The sequence below is a fragment of the Pyrgilauda ruficollis genome, unplaced genomic scaffold (assembly GCF_017590135.1).
Source record: "Pyrgilauda ruficollis isolate IOZ18807 unplaced genomic scaffold, ASM1759013v1 scaffold6, whole genome shotgun sequence".
NCBI lineage: Eukaryota > Metazoa > Chordata > Aves > Passeriformes > Passeridae > Pyrgilauda > Pyrgilauda ruficollis.
Genome location: NW_024527710.1, coordinates 199,028 through 217,045, shown reverse-complemented (window position 1 = coordinate 217,045; position 18,018 = coordinate 199,028). Strand labels below are relative to the sequence as shown.

The 18,018-nt window shown below is 38.4% G+C and overlaps 1 protein-coding gene across 4 annotated transcripts in view; it reads right to left on the bottom strand.

Annotated features, from left to right (window-relative positions):
• The window catches only part of COL11A1 (collagen type XI alpha 1 chain), a 130,594-nt gene that overhangs the window by 19,406 nt on the left and 93,170 nt on the right, over nucleotides 1–18,018 (bottom strand). For all 4 annotated transcript variants that reach the window (XM_041483104.1, XM_041483106.1, XM_041483103.1 and 1 more), the window contains 10 exons: nucleotides 17,630–17,719; nucleotides 17,307–17,360; nucleotides 11,562–11,669; nucleotides 10,979–11,086; nucleotides 9,869–9,922; nucleotides 6,378–6,431; nucleotides 5,559–5,666; nucleotides 4,916–4,969; nucleotides 3,958–4,011; nucleotides 3,807–3,860 (listed from right to left, as the gene is read on the bottom strand). In XM_041483104.1, the coding sequence (XP_041339038.1) occupies nucleotides 3,807–3,860; nucleotides 3,958–4,011; nucleotides 4,916–4,969; nucleotides 5,559–5,666; nucleotides 6,378–6,431; nucleotides 9,869–9,922; nucleotides 10,979–11,086; nucleotides 11,562–11,669; nucleotides 17,307–17,360; nucleotides 17,630–17,719 (738 nt within the window). The remainder of the gene's footprint in view (nucleotides 1–3,806; nucleotides 3,861–3,957; nucleotides 4,012–4,915; nucleotides 4,970–5,558; nucleotides 5,667–6,377; nucleotides 6,432–9,868; nucleotides 9,923–10,978; nucleotides 11,087–11,561; nucleotides 11,670–17,306; nucleotides 17,361–17,629; nucleotides 17,720–18,018) is intronic.

Sequence of the window (18,018 nt, the reverse complement as noted above, 5' to 3'; positions counted from 1 at the left end):
CTTAAACTACAAAGGGTCATGTCATTTTGCAGACATGCTTAATTCTGAAAACCTTGGATTAAGCAAGGAGAATGGTTTCTACCAAGCTAGGCAAAGTAGTTTAAAAGTTAAAATATAAAAAAAAAAATTACTAAAAAGTTTAAAGGTTTAAAAAATGTTGTTTTCCTCATGATCAGTTCTAGAGAACTGATATCCAAAGCACAGAGATAGTGGATAGAAGGCTGCCACCTTTTGGTTAAATTCTGGGACATGGTCTTTAATTTTGTAAGAATGAGAGGCAACTTTGCAACTGACTGGGTTCTGAAAAGTTAGTTTTGCTCCTTTTTGCCATTCTCACAAAACAAAACAAAACAAAAAAAAAACCAAAAAAAAAAAAACCAAAAAAAAAAAAAGAAATTATAACTCTAGAAGAGAATCCGTTTTGCAGAGGTCTGCATATGTGTTATATATAATGGCTCTGTGGAGAATGCAATTTAATTGAGAGAAATTCTAAAGGCTGTGTTTTCATGGAGGGCTCTTGTTTACAGTGTTGGAGAGATGGAGTAGGATGAGAAAAAAATTACAGTCAGGAGGTCATGTGAAGTCATTAATTTGTTAGGATGGATATGCAAGTAGCCTAAACTGTCACAGACACGCCTTGATTAGGTACCTTAGCAGTGTCCACACATACATGTGTGGAAAAAAGATATATACACATAAAATTGTCTGTGAACACTTATCAAACATGTTCCTAAACTTAGAGCAGGATACTCCATTGATTCTGTCCTCTCACTTCCATCTGCAGTATAAATTAATGATTAAGCATGAGAACTATTGATCTCACTTGTTTACTGTGTTGGATTCCTCATTAGTGTACTACTTTGGAAAGTTTATTTAGAACAATATAATAGGAAGACATTTAAACCCAGATGAGTATCGTGGTTTTCTAACATCAGACTTTTTCATGCAGTAAACCAGGTCTGAACTCTGAGAGGCTACAGAACGAATGCTTAGGTTCTGCAGATGCTGGCTTTGCACTGCTAACTCTGATGGTTTATAACTGCTGTGGAAGGGAGAGGGGGTAGAAGAACAGCACAGTGCTCAGTGCAATTATCACAAATTAATCTAAATTAGAAAGGCAAATTTATTTCATTAGGTTTTGTGGAAGTGTGGGGTTAACATTACTTGATCTGTTTCCCCTCTGTTGTAAATTCTTATGTGCATTCTAAGGCACAGGTTAGAGAAGTCATGAGCAACTTCCTGCCTGTTTAGAATATCTGCATGTTAGACCTTTGATGTCAAATTAGAGATAAGTATGTGTAGGTACATTTTGGTTTTCCATTTCTCTTAATTAAAAGCAGAAGAAAGTGACTGTTCCTGGTGTGGCAGCTGGATTTAAATGGTTCTGCTGAGTGTCAGACTGCCAGGCCCTCTGTGAGGGTTTCGGCAATAATAAATGCAGGACTACAGGAGCATTTGCAGCACTGATGCCTTTGAACATTCAGACCCTTGTATGCAGAGCAGGGGAAACAACAAACCAGTTAAAAATGTGTGGCACTAAGTGTGACAAAAAAAAGTGTGACAAACAACTAAGTGTGACTCTGCCAGAAAATAAGGGGGCTTTGAAACCCCCTTAAAATGAATGAAAAAATATCTCCTGGTCAAACCATTAAAATATGCAAGTGAGTAAACCTACTTCTCTCCTCAGCAGTGACAGGGATGATGCCAAAATGTTTTTCCACATTCTTTACTCACTGTATTGAATTATCTGTAGTATCGTGTGTCTTTCCTGAAAGGGGTGCAGAGGCCAAAGCATGCTGACATAATAAGAAAAACATTGGGAGAAAAATGTGTGGGAAGAAAAGGAAAAGAAAAAATGCATGTTTTGTTCAAAAGCATGACCTGTCCTCCCATTGCAGCAACTCCCCCTGAAAAAATAACCATTGATGATATCTCAGCTTGAAATCTCATTAAATGGAACTGAAATTAAGAAGGAAGACACCCTAAGAAAGAAAATAACCTGGCATGTACTAAAACTTGAGGAGGAGGAGGAAGGAAAGTAATTACAATTATATGAACTTCTAAAATACACTTGGAAGCTTCTCTTTGTGAATGCAGAGAATATGGGATATAAGCTGGAGGAAATAAAAAATGACAACCAAGTGATAAACAGTCTGAACTTCGTGTTCTTGAATTAAATTTCATGGCCTAATCATCACAAACAGTGATTCTAAATCATGCAGATGAGTTGCAGGGAGAAACAAAAGAGGAGGGAGTTCAATATAAGGCAGTGTGTTTAGAAAATGGCTGGAATATAACTTGATCATGAAAAGCTGAAAATTGAAGAGGTGACTTTTCAGTCAATGGCAAAAATTCCTATCAAGTTCAATGTGCCACAATATTACACAAGGTGGGGTTTTATAAAGCACTGAATAAAATTGGGTGCTACCCTGGATGTTCTCATAATTAACATTTTTCTCATTAGTAGTCACAGGAAAATTTTTTCTTCCCACAATGCCCATTATTTTCTGTATTCCACTGACATACAGACTCTTTTCCCAGTAACTTTTTATTTCTCTAAACTCCTAGATTGTGTCACATTTTTGGTACTCTTCCCAGAGAGAAAAAAACAAATCCTGCAGTCCTTCATGAGGCCAAGATATTTTTTAAAGTAGACTGGATGAACAATGTCATGAACTTGGGACATTAGAAGGAATATCCTTGTTGATAATGCAGTCAAGCAGGAGGGCATCGTGTTTTGTGTGTCTTGTGCAATTTTGGAGAGAAAGGATTGAAAACACCAGAATGCTGCTGCTCCCAAGAGGTGAGCTGATGCTCAGAGCCACATCCTGAGAAAGAAGCGCTGCAGTGAAGCACTGCCAGCCTGACACAATGACATCTGTTTGGGCTCAGTACCCTCTGGTCTCAAAGGACAGTAAGGGAGACAAAGTAGGATATTTCTCCAGCAAACCAAATGTTATGTTATATTATTCTGGTATGCTCTTTGCCACATCCCAGAGCACTGGTAAGTGATTTGGTTGATGGGCATGTAGGAAAAAAAACCACAAACCATGAAACACCTGAAGATTCTTTTAAAAGGCTGGTTTAGTTAGAAAAAGGGAAATCTTGCTTCATGTTCTGAGAAATTAAAAATATGGAAAGCTTTCTGGAAAACTACCAATACTGACATTCCTAGAAATGTCTTTTCTAGGGTTCACTGAGATCGGTGTGTCTTTGAACACATGTGATACTCTGTGACAAATCAGTAAATACTCAAGAGCAATCTACATAGTTTCTCAATAAGCAATTTATATATTGGCCTGGAATATATTTCTATTTTCTTTCCTCCATTTTGTGCTCCACTTAGAATCTTCTTTCCCATTCCAAAGTTCAGGAAAAAATTAATGTTAAATCTGTAGCGTTACAGCAAAAGGCTTTTAGGCTTATGTAGGTGATGTGGTTGAGGTCATGTAGCTTGATAAAATAAACATAAACAAGCATTTTAAGACTCTCTTTTGAACTTCTTGCTTGCTCAGCACTATATAATAGTTTACTCTGTTGCTTCAAATAAATCACATTAAAAAAAAAGCCCTTATATTCCTGTACACCTCATCTTTCCTTTAAGAACAAGGAAGATACAATCTGGCATGTTCCTTGGGTAAAATATGAAAGTAAACAATCCCACACAAACTCACTCCATATCTTGGCAGAAAATTTTCTGAATAGAGAACTGAAAATAGCAATGAAAGGCGTTTTAATGAATGAATGCCATGTAGCATTCTTATTCCAATGTTTTCTCTTCCTTGGGGGTTTCCATGCACACTCACCTTTTCACCAACACCTCCAACAGAGCCGACTGAGCCTGGGGGACCTTGAGGACCCTACAGTGATAAAAGATTTTTGTTATCCAAAATATTGTTATCCAAAATAGGGTGCTTGTTACTCAATTAGCAAGACAAAAAATAGATTGATTCTTACATCAGCTCCATTAGGACCCTGGGGACCTCTGGGACCTGGTGGGCCAGGTGGACCCTGTATCAAAGAGACAATGTGATATGACAGAATCATAGAACAGATATAATATAGTTACAATCAGAAAGAATTTCTAACCAATGAAAAATAATATACTCAATCTGTAGAGGGCTTTTAATCTTCACCATGCAGCAGGAACAGCAGGGCCAGATTGCTGCCTGCTGGATGAGTTCAAAGGTGACAGGAGACCCAGGCTGTGCCACACAGTAGCTGAGCTGGACGTGACCTGATGCTTAGGACCCCTGAGGATTGGTTCTTTCCCTGCAGGTTCCCTGCATGCCCATCCCACTGACAGAGACCTGGACCAGCTCAAGTGTCTGACAGCCCTGGGGCAGAACTGCACCATGGTGCCTACAGATGGGCACCAGTGAAGATCCAGACTTGGCACAAGGTGCTGGAGGCAAATGTATAGAGAGCTTGCATTAGCAGTCAGGAACAGCCCACAAGGCATTCTGTCAGCAGGAGAAACAGCTGGAAAATGCATCACCCAGGGAAAGTAAACAGCGGCAAGCAGTGTTTACCATCGACTGGCCTGCATACCTGAAGCTGTGTGTTAATAACAGCTGCCTGAACTTCAGAAAGGCAGCTCCAGACTCTCTGGTGCAGTGGTATCTACTTTTTCCTCCTTCTTTTCTGAACATGATTGTCAATGGACACAGAGCATCTGCTTTGCTATCTATTTTTCAGTATTTTCACATGCTACATAAATCTCAATATTAGTGATGATGGGATAGATGTGGGAAAGCAAAGAAAATCCTAGAGAGAGTTTATGTTGCACAAAATGTTTCATACTCGGTCACCAAATTCAGGAATATCTTATCAAATGGTGAGCTATGCAGAAAAGACAATAATATATGGAGAATATTTATGTCCTTCAGAGTGACCAGTAGGGAAGAAGTCTTACCATTGGACCCACATCTCCATTTTCACCTTTTTCACCTGGTGGGCCAGGCAGACCCTAAAAAACACAGGAAGAATACTATAAGTAGGGTCCATGGAATGATTAGTTATAAATCAATATGAAACCATGTAAATCAGATCTACACATCAAACTTGTGAACTTGGGAGGGGGCAGGATGGTGGAACAAGAAGAAAAAGATCTATTTGTATTAAAATGGAAAGAAAGGGAAGGGAGCTTCTCATATTACAGTAAGTGTATAGGTAGTCCTAAGATGCTTAAACTAGGTGACACAATAAATTTTGGGAAAAAAAAACCCCAAAAATGCACACAGAAATGCAACACTGGGTGATTTTAAATACACTGCCAGGATTATCCAGAGTTCAGGTGGGAGTCTGGATAATTTATGCTCTGATATATATATATATATATATATATATATACACATATATATGTATTCCTGCTGCATTAAATCTGTTGTTATGCATGAACCCATCAATATGGGATCTTTCAGTTCTAATTAACTGATGGTATCATTTATTTAATAGAAGACAGTAGTCATTCAGTTTCTGATAGAAAACAGTGCTCTTGTGCTTTTCCTGTTACATCTTGTTTTACAGATATAAGGTAAAATAATAAAGGAATTTACCTGTAAGCCAATCGGGCCTGGGGGTCCAGGGAAGCCTCGAGGACCTTCATCACCTTTTTGCCCAAACATCCCTTGCTGACCTCTTGGGCCTGGCTCTCCATCACCTCCCTGTTGGGAAACAATGAAGAACAAAACTATGACAGCTCTGATAAGAACAGGAAAAGCTCCATGGAAATGACTGGGAAACAGCTACAAAAGGGCTCAGAATCACACCAAGTGTCTTTACAAATGCATGTTCATCATCTTGGCTGGATGAAATCTGTTGCACAAACAGAATACCAGCATGTGCTCTGATTTAATATAGGTCAATTAGTGCTGCATTTCTCACAGAAATTTTCCTTGAATTCCCCCTCTCTGTCAAATCTGCCTAAACATTCTAGCTGTTGAATACCTATGTAAATATGAGTAGCACAGGGTTCTACCAATACTAAGGGTAAAAGAATTCAGAGCCTTTTGAATAAAAATAAGAATTAATTCACGTGGTATCAAGTGGATTTTAAAGAGACACTCTTTTAACTGCATCTATACTGAGCTGCCAAACACACCACCAAACAAGTTCACTGAAAGGATGGCCCCCATTCACTATTTACAGGATTTAATTTTTTAATAATTTTGTCAAATTATTGCCCTGCTGTAAATCTGCCATTCAGTAACACCCAGGCAGGCTTGTTTACAATAAAGAACTGTATGTAAGTGGGCAGGGACAGAACTGTTAGTGGTGTTTTGAAATATATTCCTGAGTGAGAAGCAAACAGTTCAAAGAAGTCAGGATCAGCTGAGTTATGCAAGGTTGGGGTTGGCTCTGAAGGAGCTACTCACAGCTATCCCTGGGGCTCCAACAGGACCCTGCAGACCTGGTGGACCCGGAGGACCCTGCAACAAACACATATCCAAAAGGACAAGTTAGTGATTGTGGCATCTGCAGTGAGATTAAAAGCAAATACAGACGTGAGAGAAAACACGACTTGCACGACCACAATCTATTCAGCATTGCCATGTTTCTCCATAGAGGATGTAGCATCATTCAAAAGTCCTTTCCATTCAGTACAAGCTATTTATCTCTAAAAAACTCAGATTTTCACATCTATAATAGACAATGTTGCCATTTGTTAGAAGCTCATTTTTAATGTTTCTGAATAAATTTCCATGCAAACATGAATCAAAATGATTTTTTTTCACAAAAATATAAAAACTTTCAATGAGATTTATTAAAAATATCTCTCAAACTTTAAAGCATCATCTAAAAATCTAATTCAAATGCTTATCATTTGGAGTAGATTTTTGAAACTGCTAATTAGTTTTGCAATGGCACAACATTTATGTTGACCTCTAAGAGACATGAAAAAGTGCAAGTTCTTGCTGAGCGCTGGGAATCATATTCTCTTTGATATTTAGTCTCTTTTCAACAGAATGACCAGAAACCCCAGTCTCTGAGAGGAATGTCTTTTTTCATTCTTCCTGCAGAATAATAACTAAATTATATTGCACGTAATTAGAAGTCAGTCATGCAGATGTGATATAATGAAGCTATCAGAGTACAGGAATGCAAGATATTACTTAATGATGAGGTGTAAATGATGGAGTAGTTTGCATCTTGTTTTTGCAGTGCTCGAGGAAGTAGACTGAGAAAGAGTTGCGCTAAAAAGGCACAAAACTCAACACCTGGCCTTGGCTAATTCTAGTCTATTTCAGATGCCAAGTTGCCTGCAACTTCTAGGCTTCAAATTCTGGTTTAGAGGAGAATAATGCTGGGATTTATGGACTTTTCTAGGGTGAAAATTAGATTGTGCCCTTTATAAGGGGAATTAAAGAAAGGGACTTCTTTAGTCTTGCAGTCTATTTCTTTCTCTGGGTTTTATATATATTTTGGACCATTTTATTTTCTAGGGAGTATGAAGCATCAAGCTCTGTATTTCTTCTCTTTTACAGTTTTTTTTTTTTGTCCCATAACTGATGGCAATAAGTTAAAATTTTCTAGCCTCTGTGGTGACATATTTAAATGAAAGGACTCTGAGGAATGCTCCAGCTGACTGGGAAGTGTTACCGTGAGAAAGAGATTTGGCATGCACGGATTTTTCTACACTCTTCGAGATGCTTCAATGTGCTCCTCTATTTTATAGGCTCTGGAATGAGACCTACACATTTTTAAACTCATTTAAAAACCCATTTTGATATAAAGCACTGTTGGAACGTACTCTGCAATTGTTTAATGAGGAGTTTTTTGGACACATGGCCAGATTCTTTTTTGCCATTGCTCTGGAGGGCAAATGGAGAAAGACTGATCAGTATAATGAGAGAATCCTCAGTTAATAAAGGCAGCTGTGATAACTGTGGAGGTTTTGAAGTTCAAGAGAGGACAGCACAACAACAAAATTGTGCTGTCTTAACTAGAATATGCTAACATAGTTAGGCACTGTATTCTCAAACCCACAAAAATAAATCTTTGTTAGTTTCAATGGGGAATTGAAGATTTTTCCAGCTCTTCTTAAACAGGAAAGATGAATCAGTTCTTTGATCAGGATCCTTGCTGTGATCAGGCTCTAAATGCCCACCAAGGCCTTTTGTGGATGGTTTGGCATTGTAAATATCTGTTCTGTATGTCCTGTGATTTCAGAACTGGGTACTTCCTCATCAGAACCTTTCAGAGGTGACCAACAAGCCCTTTCTCCCTGTCCCAACAGGCATCTGTCAGCATGTTGAAAGGAAAGCAATTTTAAAATAAACACATTCTGAAATTGTCAGGGTTGAATGACCGCAGCTGAGGGCAAATAGATTCAAGAATGTGACTTCAACCAGACGTCCATTCACTTCAACTAAGGCCTCAACACTGAATCCTGTATTTCAAGAAAATGTGTAATATTCTCAAATGCATTAAACCTTGAGACTGGGAGTCCAGGATACATTCTCAAGTGATAATGCTGCAGATATTTTATTTGTAAAGCAGGTTTGCTGGAACAGGCCCAAATACATCAGTACTCGCTATGGGAACTGTGGTCACAGTCTAATGCTCAGCATAACTAGCTATGCTAAAATTATCTGAAACAGAAGAGTGCAGCTTGTGTTTTTTCCCTGAATTTCTCTGATGCAAAGCATTTCTAATGAAGAGGCATGACAAAGGGGAAAACAGGATATGCCTGTGACCACATGCAGAGCCTGAAGTGGAACTGGATCAGAGGTTGGAACTAGCTGATCCTAAAGTTCATTTCCAGCCCAAGTCATTCTGTGATTCTGTAATTCTATGACCTGTGATTTGCTTGAGTATGTACATATCCTCCCATAAACATCATCTGGTAATACGTAAGCCATAAATTTGGTGTAATTTTTTTTAAGTAATATACTGTTCTGTGACTTGTTAATCTCAAAAATCACACTATTTTCAAGATAAATATACTTAGCCACAAATACCCCTGTGCTGAGTTTGGAGCTTTGCTAACTGAATAGTGTTGAAATATAACAATAAAAGGGATCTTTCTGCCATTACTTCTTAATTTTTTCTTAAGGAAAAGTATTCAAGTAAAGTACCAGTTTATCTTGAAAATGAACAGAAGTGAAAACATACCATTTTGAATTTTTACGAAAGAAACCACAATCAAATGGAAATAAATAAATGCTAGTTTTATTCTTTCTAGCTTCAAATTTCACAGTAAAAAAAGCTTAATTTTATATGTCTGGTCTAAATAACAAAAAAGAAGTGCTTGAACTTTAGAATTAATTTTTGAAGATAGAAAAATGTCAAATCAAAACAGTAGAAACCTGATTAGTCCTAGGTTCACTAATAGGCTTAATGATAATATATGAAAACTTGTATAAGCCATTTCATCTGCCATCAGTTTATTGTGCTCCCCAGGAATTAGATATCCTTTACAAATTTTAAAACTACATTAGCAGATTCCTCTGCTGAGTCTCCATAGTTTTCATCCTCATGGCTAAGAAGCCAAAGCTGGGTATGTTCACACAGTGCAGTCAGTGAAGTTCAACACAGTAAGAGAATGTATGGGAATTCTTGGTCTCTCCAGTTCCAATGCAGAATGGAGGAATTTCAGTGATACAGGAAAGGTGCTTAAGAATGTAGTTTATATTTTTTAATGATTCTATAAGCTCTAGTTATATGAACAATAATAAATACATACCTGGATCTGTAAGTCCAAACCTCTAGTATTGCATTAAAAGAGCATTATTTTGAAGGAAAATTTTAGGAGTGTGTCTTTTTTTCTGCTCATTTATGTAGCAAAACTACCTGCATACTTCATGCATGAATACCTTTTATTTATAAAGAGTAGATGTAATGCACAAAGGATTTTGCTACTCACGTTTTCTCCTTTGTCACCTTTACTACCTTTCTGACCTGGTTCACCAATTTCACCCTGTAATTGAAAGTTAAAAGTTAAACTTCTTTAAAATGTTCTCCTTCACACTTAGCTGAAGTCAGTATCACAGTATCTCTAAATGATCCCTTTGATATGATTATTCTATGTTTTAAGCTTCTGCTTCAAGTGAAAGCCTAAAGGGAGCAATTCTGCAGTGATCAATAATACGTCATATTAATCCAGATATTGATTGCTGAATTGAAAAGGGCAGTGAGACCTGGCTTTGAAGTATAATGCAACTGAGCTCTAAATAAAGGAAATTGTGTTGCTCATGTCACCTTCAATATGAACTTATAATGAAAGTACCCTGATTTACAGACTCATGTAACTGTTTATGACTGAACTACTGCTTGTGTACAGTATTTCAAAACTTCACAATTATTCAAATCACCAAGAAACCACATTAGAAAAGAATGTTTTCTTTATACAATAATGAAATACAATTAAATTAAATCACAGAAAATACTCTCTGTGGGATAAATAACACTCATGAATCACAAACATGAATGTTGAAATCTTTACCTTTACCCCATGCTAACTCACAGAAGAGTGCTGGGTCAAGCAACCATACCAGATGATCCTGAAAGGTGTCATATTTTAAATTCTGCCAGAGGTCAACAGACTATCTCTGCTGTGAACATAATTATTTTGACACCCTCAATCTACCAGCACAACCTCTGGTGGTTCTGAATCCCTGTATATTATTGAAGACATTTCATTTTATTAATTCAGAAAACCAAGTTTCTAAAATAGGCAAAAATCAATTTTGTCATATTTTGCCTTATTTTGCCACACTTTCATCCTTGTTTCTTTGCCAGGATAAATGTTATTCTACTAGCTCTTTAACAAAAATCACAGGGTCCCATGGCATTTGTCCCTCAGACATTTGGTTATAGAATAGGTTTTTAGGGATTTTTTGCAGCAGACAGAGGGAATTTGGGGGAGGCAGGGATAAGATTTATTGTCTTGTCACCCTATTTATTGTGAGGAAAGCTACAGAGAACTGTACTGACAGATCTCCCAGATGCACTAATAAAAATTATAATGATTCACCTTGTCACCATCTTCTCCAGGAGAACCACTAGGACCAGCAGGACCAGGAAGTCCTACAGGACCCTGTATTCCATCACGTCCAGCTGGACCTTGGGGACCTTTTTCACCCTGGTTTTGAAGAAAATGAAGTGATCCACATTATCACAGGAGAGAATGAATACTTCAGTACAGGGAGTCCCAATACCAATACAAAATTAAAACACACACCCCCCTCCAAAAAAAAAACCCAACAAAGCAGAAAACACCACAACAGAAAGAAAACTGTCATGGAAGACGATATATAAGAGAATTATATGAAATAATAATGGAAGCTGATGACAAATATACTTGTACTCTAATGCAGAGTGGCTGGGTACAAAGTTTTATTGAAAGACTGATCCACTCCCTGCTGTGATAATAACAGGTTAAACCCTTCCTGGTCTTAGAGAGCACCGTGAGAAATGTTTTACTATGTACATATTTGTAAATCTAAAATGAGTAGTTTGGGTATTCTGAGAATACATATTGAACAGAGTGGGAGCAAGTAGCATTCTGGAATGACAAGTGTGTGCGGGGATGGTTTCATGGGACTGTGGTTACTCACAGGAGCACCCTTCTCTCCGGCAGGGCCTGGGGGTCCCTGGGGGCCGGGCCGGCCCGGCAGCCCAATGGGGCCAGCGGTGCCCGCAGCTCCGCGCTCTCCCGGCGAGCCCTGGAAAAGACAGAGGATAAAGGAATAAAAGGATAAAGGAATTCTGAGAGCCCTGGGAATGCTGGCAGTTTTCATGAGGCAAGTCATCAGACAAGCTGCTCAGCAGTGCGAGTTCAGCTGGTTGAAGGTTATGCATCCATCATGCGCGCAAGTAAAGAAAAAAGGCTGGAAGGGCCAACCTGAAGTTCGTACTCAATACAGTTCATACAACACTAATTTTTTTTTTTTTGTAAATACCACTTCCTGTATTTGTTCATCATAATGAGAGTGTCTTTAAAACCACCTCTTTTCAAGAACTTACTTCCCTCTATGTTTTCAAAATATATTAACATACTGCTTTGATGAAAGCATATTCACCATATCGAAATACAGAACAAAGCCACACCAAAACCAAAATTTTTAGTAAAGTTTTGTGCTGTTCATTGCTGTGATGATCACATTTCTGCATTTCAGTGCACCGCTGTAAAAATCCATTCAAGTATAGTGACTAGTGTGCTCTACAGAGGAGGTTTTTTATGTACAGGCGTCTTTAGATAAGCATGGAAAAAGTTAAAAATGTAATATTAAAAATCAAGGGTGAAACAACAGACACTATGTATTGAAAACCACTAAAACTGCATCTTTGTTTCTGTCTTTTAAATAATTTACAATTTTTGCATTAAGAGAGTACTGTTAAATGTTTGTTTGCTGTACAAAAATATTTCCCAGATTTTCAGCTTTGCACCTTCAAGATAGTTTGCAACACTTCAAAGTTATGATTAGTAATTTCACTTCTTCAACTGATAGCAGGATGATGCATCACAGAACAGAAAAGTAATAGAAAATAAAAATAAAAATACTAAATATAATAAAAGTAAAACCCTGAGACTCTAAATAGCATATTTTTTCATGTTTAAGCAACATCAAATTTGCTGTCTTGTAGATATTGGAATTTTATGATGCTTTCAGCTATGAGGACCCTATTATTTTTTTTTGCTTTATTCATGACATACTTGTCCCGGACTGACCTCATTAGCATAAATGGTACTAATTTCGTAATGAGGTGCTTTTCCCTCCACATAAATGTGACAGAAAAGAGTGCTGAATGGTTTCTTAAAGTATTTTAGCAAGTTATTTCAGTAAGAACTAAATTTGCATGAGTGTTCAAAGTATTGTATGAAAATCATAGATGACTTGATCCTTCCAGGTGTTGGGGGTTTTTTTAAGTCTGGGTGGCTGCCTAAGTTTCTGTCCTATTTCTGTTATTTTAGTTCCTAAGGCTTCAGTGAATTCAACAAGAAAAAGTCACTACCCTACAGTCATACTACCGTGGTCTCTGATCTTGTCAGCTCTCATAAGCTGAACAATTTTAGGTCATCTCATCAGGAGGATGTAAGAATAGAGAGGAAAAAACCCAAATAACTCATAGATCTTTCCTGTGTCAGACAGCAGACACTAACAGTGGCCATAATTTCCAGTAGCTCTTTTTAATCAGCCAGGTTTTCACATTCATCTTTGCATTTCACATGAGTTATGAAGATGGACTACACATTCTGTTTTCAAGGAACCACTTCTTTCTCTGTGAGAATGGCCTCTGAGCACAGCAGAAGATACTAAATTATAGTCCCAACTCAGAAAAGCATTTTAAGCAGTTTCTTAAGTCTGTTCTCTCTTTCTGTGTTTCATTTTTTTCTGGTCACTCTGTCCCACTACAAAACAAGCTCCCTATGTTATGAAACCACTTGTTAACCTTTGGTCTTGCAGTACTCACATCATGGAATCTTTTTATTAATTTGCTTTGTTGGGGTTTTTTAAACTCTTCTACAGAATGGAAGCTCATGTTTTGTCTTGTATTGCTGCTATACAGACTGTAAACTCATTAGCAACCTTGGTTTTCTCTCACTTCCTGTGAGGAGATATGTAATGACAGCTATTGTATACATTGCATGGTAGTAGCAATACTTTTTACTGATGGCTAACAAAATGCTCAACAAGTGAAGGTCCCCATGACTGTAAAATGTTGTCAGATAGATGAAGATAGCTCTAGATAGTTCAGTACTGATAATTGGGTAGCCTACAGCTGGCTTATTCTGAGTCTAATTTGAGCATCCTATTCCTAAATGAGCAAATGAAAAATGACTGCTTGACATTCCAAAGAGCTTTCTCTCATCAGCATTCAGCATTCCACACGGTAGTAGGAGAAGGGAAGAAAACAAACAGAAGCAACAAAGAGAGCAGATAAAACAGAATTGTTAAAAAAACTCAGCCCCCCACATAACAAAAAACCAATCACAACGCCCTCCCAAAAAAAGCCCCAAACCATGAAAATACCCCCCTCAATCCTGCAGAACCCCCTCTTGCTCTGACGTGCATTCATGCATCCTTTCTTTTGTCCAAATCCCTCTAAACAGAGTAATTGGCATATGCACAGTATTTGGAGCAGTCATTTGTTTGGTATGCTTGCAGATGTATGCAGCAGCCAAACAAAGCTTATAATTGACTATATATGCTAGTAAGAAACAATTGGTATTGGCAGGAAATCACAGGAAAGTCAGCCAGTGGCATGGATTCTCTTCCTATTATAGATGGCAAATGAAGACTGCTACAATTACACTTCTGTGTGTATCCGCTGTTGGCTAAAAATAGATGGGAAAATATTTTCAGAGTATTTGATGCTCATGGTCTGCTGTGAGCTTCTGTGAAGAAAAGCAAGCCGTTGTGGCTTAATTCTGGAGCTTGATGGTACACTGAAACTCAGTATTAAGGACACTACACACTTGTATTTCACTGAATACTGTTTTGAGATAACAAGTTAGTAATTAAAGATGAAACAGATGAAAATCCTACTGAGGACTCTTGGAATACTTTAAGGGCAACTTGGTCCTCTTTATACCTGAAGTGGCCTGCTTACACTACAATAAGCTCAAAATAAATTTAAAAAAATTAAAAATTTTGCTCTTCAAACTCTCTTTCAACTCACTACATCTATTTCTTAAAGACTGCAAAAACTATATGCAAAAAATCCTCAGCCTCCTAAGGGTTTCTTTCTATGACTATTTACCTCAGCAGGAATGGCGTCCCCAACAGGAACAGGTTAGTGAACTGAAGTCCTTGGTGCTCCCAATACCCATACTCTGTGTGTTCCTGGACTATAATTAATGATGATTTCAGTCTGGCACTGAACTCCCATTAGCTGGGGAGCATTAATAGTGTTCCTGGATTTTCTCTACCAATTTAGTTTCACATGAAAGGAATACTATTCATGAGCTCTGAGAGAGCTCCATGATTTGAACCAAAGGATGGTAAATGGGGATAATTGAGACATCCTCCTCAAAAAAGCTCTGATGTTTTCAACTAAAACACTAACTTATACACATTCTATAAGAATTAGAAAAACATGGATCATCTGAATTTCAATTCAAACATATGTATTTCAGAATACAGACAACTATCACTAAATAAGGTGTGTACTTTTTCCTCCCACCTTGTGTGATATGTCTTTCTGAGGACCATGGCAGGAGTGGCACAGCTCCAGTGTGGACAATGCTGGCTGGCAAAGGGGGCTGTGTCACACATCAGCTTTGCTGGCTGCTGTGTATGCTCAGAAGGGCTCTGGGTCACTGCACCTGAACCATCTGCTTGAGAGGTCAGAGCCTTAGGGGCTCCTTCAACAAAAAATCAAGACAGGACCTTTAGATTGAAGAGACTGTTCTGGTCTATGCTTTCTTGACTTTGACTAATCCTTTCTTTTAACATTTCAGGTTCTTCAGATGGGTAAGATGATATCCCTTTTGACTCTCCCTGCTAGATTCCATTCCATTCCGTTCCATTCCATTCCATTCCATTCCATTCCATTCCATTCCATTCCATTCCACTCCATTCTTTGTTTTGGTGCCTTTTGGAAACATATATATACTGCACTGTGTTAAGAACTGTAAATCCAAGTTTTTGGCATTGAGAATTCAATAATTCATTTTAAGAATTCAAGTCCTATGTATTACTTGTACTGTACTATGTGTGGATTTTTATCTTCATTTAATGCATTCTAATCTGAATATGAATTGCGAGGACAAAAGAGAGCTTTGTTGGAGCACACAGAAATTCAGCTCCTCCATTACTTTTTTTTTTTCCTAACATGAATAGCTGTGATGATTGATTCTTTTCTTTTTTAACCTCAATTGCACTGTATGAAAGAAATAAGTTGACAAGATGACTGTCACAAATCTACACAATTCACATTTGGGAATAACTCTAGCATGTTTTGAATGCCAGTGCATCCTTGTAGAACTTCTTTGCATAAAGCATGACAACAGAGAATAGGTAACTTGAAGCATACTCTACTATTGAGCTTAAAATGCCGAGAAGAAAAATTCTGACATGATTTTACACAGTTGTACAAAGGGAACATAGGAATACTGGGTTTGCATGGCAAGGGTTTGCTAGCAGGGGACTACAGGGCTGGCTTCTGAGAGAAGATGCCACTTTCCCCATGTCCAGTGGAGCTCACACCACCAGCTCCAAGCGGGACCGATGGGCTGGCCATGGCTGAGCCCATTAGTGACAGGGGTAGAACATCTTGGATAATATATTTAAGAAGTGGGGGAACAATGCACAGCAGAAGGGGAGCAGAGATCCTCCCACAGCCCATGGAGCATCCCACATTGGAGCAGGTGGATCCCAGAGGAGACTGTGCCCCATGGAGAGCCTGCAATGGCTCAGGATGTGGGCAGGACCTGTGGCCCTGTGGAGGGAGGAGCCCACACTGGAGCAGGTTTGCTGGCAGGACTTGTGACCCCTTGGGGGACCAACACTGGAGCAGCCAGCTCCCAAAAGGACTGCACCCTGTGGGGGACCTGGGCTGGAGCAGTTCATGAGGGACTGTAGCCCTGGGAAGGGCTCACGTTGGACAAGTCCATGGAGGACTGCCTCACAGCCAAGGGACCCCACAGTGGAGCAGGGCAAGAGTGTGAGGAGTCCTCCCCATGTGGAGGAAGGATGTGGTGGAAGAAGTGTGACAAACTGAGGGCCATTCCCCATCCTCCTGCTCTGCTTAGGGGCAGGATAAAACAAAAATCAGGAGCGAAGCTCAGCCTGGGAAGAAGGGAGGGTGGGGAGAAGGTGTTTTCAGACTTTGGTTTTGATTCTCCTTATCCATCCTACTCTGATTTGATAGAAAATAAACTCATTTTCCCAGTCTGTTTTGCCCATGATGTAACTGGTGGCTGATCTTCCTGTCCGTATCTTGACTCACAAGCCTTTCAGTGTATCTTGTGCTCTCCTGTCCAGCTGAGGAGGGCAGGGATAGTGCAGTTTGGTGGGCACCTGGCATCCAGCTAAGGCAAGCCCTCCACAACAGCATGAGTCACTATCCATGGAATTTTCCACTGTGGAGAACCCCTCTCATCTCAAAACCAGTTTGACATAAGTGACAAGTATTGAGCAGCAAGTAAATGTTGTAACTAAATGTAGTAGCAGAAGGCTTCAGATATTCTCTACCACCATAATCCATGCATGTTTATTAGTATGGATACTTAGTACAAGTCTGATCTGTCTGCTGTTTTACAGACTGTGTAATGAAAACATCCCAGCATCTAAAGAAGAAAAAAGGTTATTAGGTAATATTGTGTGTATTTTCATAGAATTATTATGTTTACTTACCATTGGGCCAGGTGGACCCTGTGGGCCTTCTCCTCCTTTCAGACCAGCTGGACCCTAAAAAATGGAAAGGAAAAAAAAAGCCTGTCTACTAAACTGGAAAGTTCAAGAGTAATTTTGCAAGACATATAATAGGAAAAATGTAAATATACAAAGAAAGAAACTTGAATAATTTCCTTACTTCTTATTTAGCCAATTATATTTTTGTCTGTTCTCTTACTGTATTTAATTTAAGCACAGTAGAAGGCTTAATAAATAAAGGAGTTAATACATTGTTTATTTTATTTAGAAATATCATGGCAATTGCTCTAGTGCTTATATCATACCTGAGCACCTGGAAGGCCTCTCTCTCCAGGGAAACCACGAAGACCTGCTGGTCCATCTTTCCCAGGAATGCCTTGAGGGCCTGGATCACCCTGGGAAACATATTACATTTTGATTAAAAAACATGTTTAAAAATTAGGTGTACATTGAGCGATGAAAATTAACTACCAGATCCTAGTTATAGTAATGAAAACAAAAATTGTGCTCCCAGCTATTCACCCACTAATTCTTTTATCAGTACAATATTCTGTGGTTAAATTTATAATGAACTTTGACAAAATACAGTACCAGTTATGGAATACAAATAGTGAAAAACACAACAAGCTGTAAAAATATGTTTAAAAATATATTCAGTAAAAATTTTTGATACCAAATTTTAATAAAAAATTGA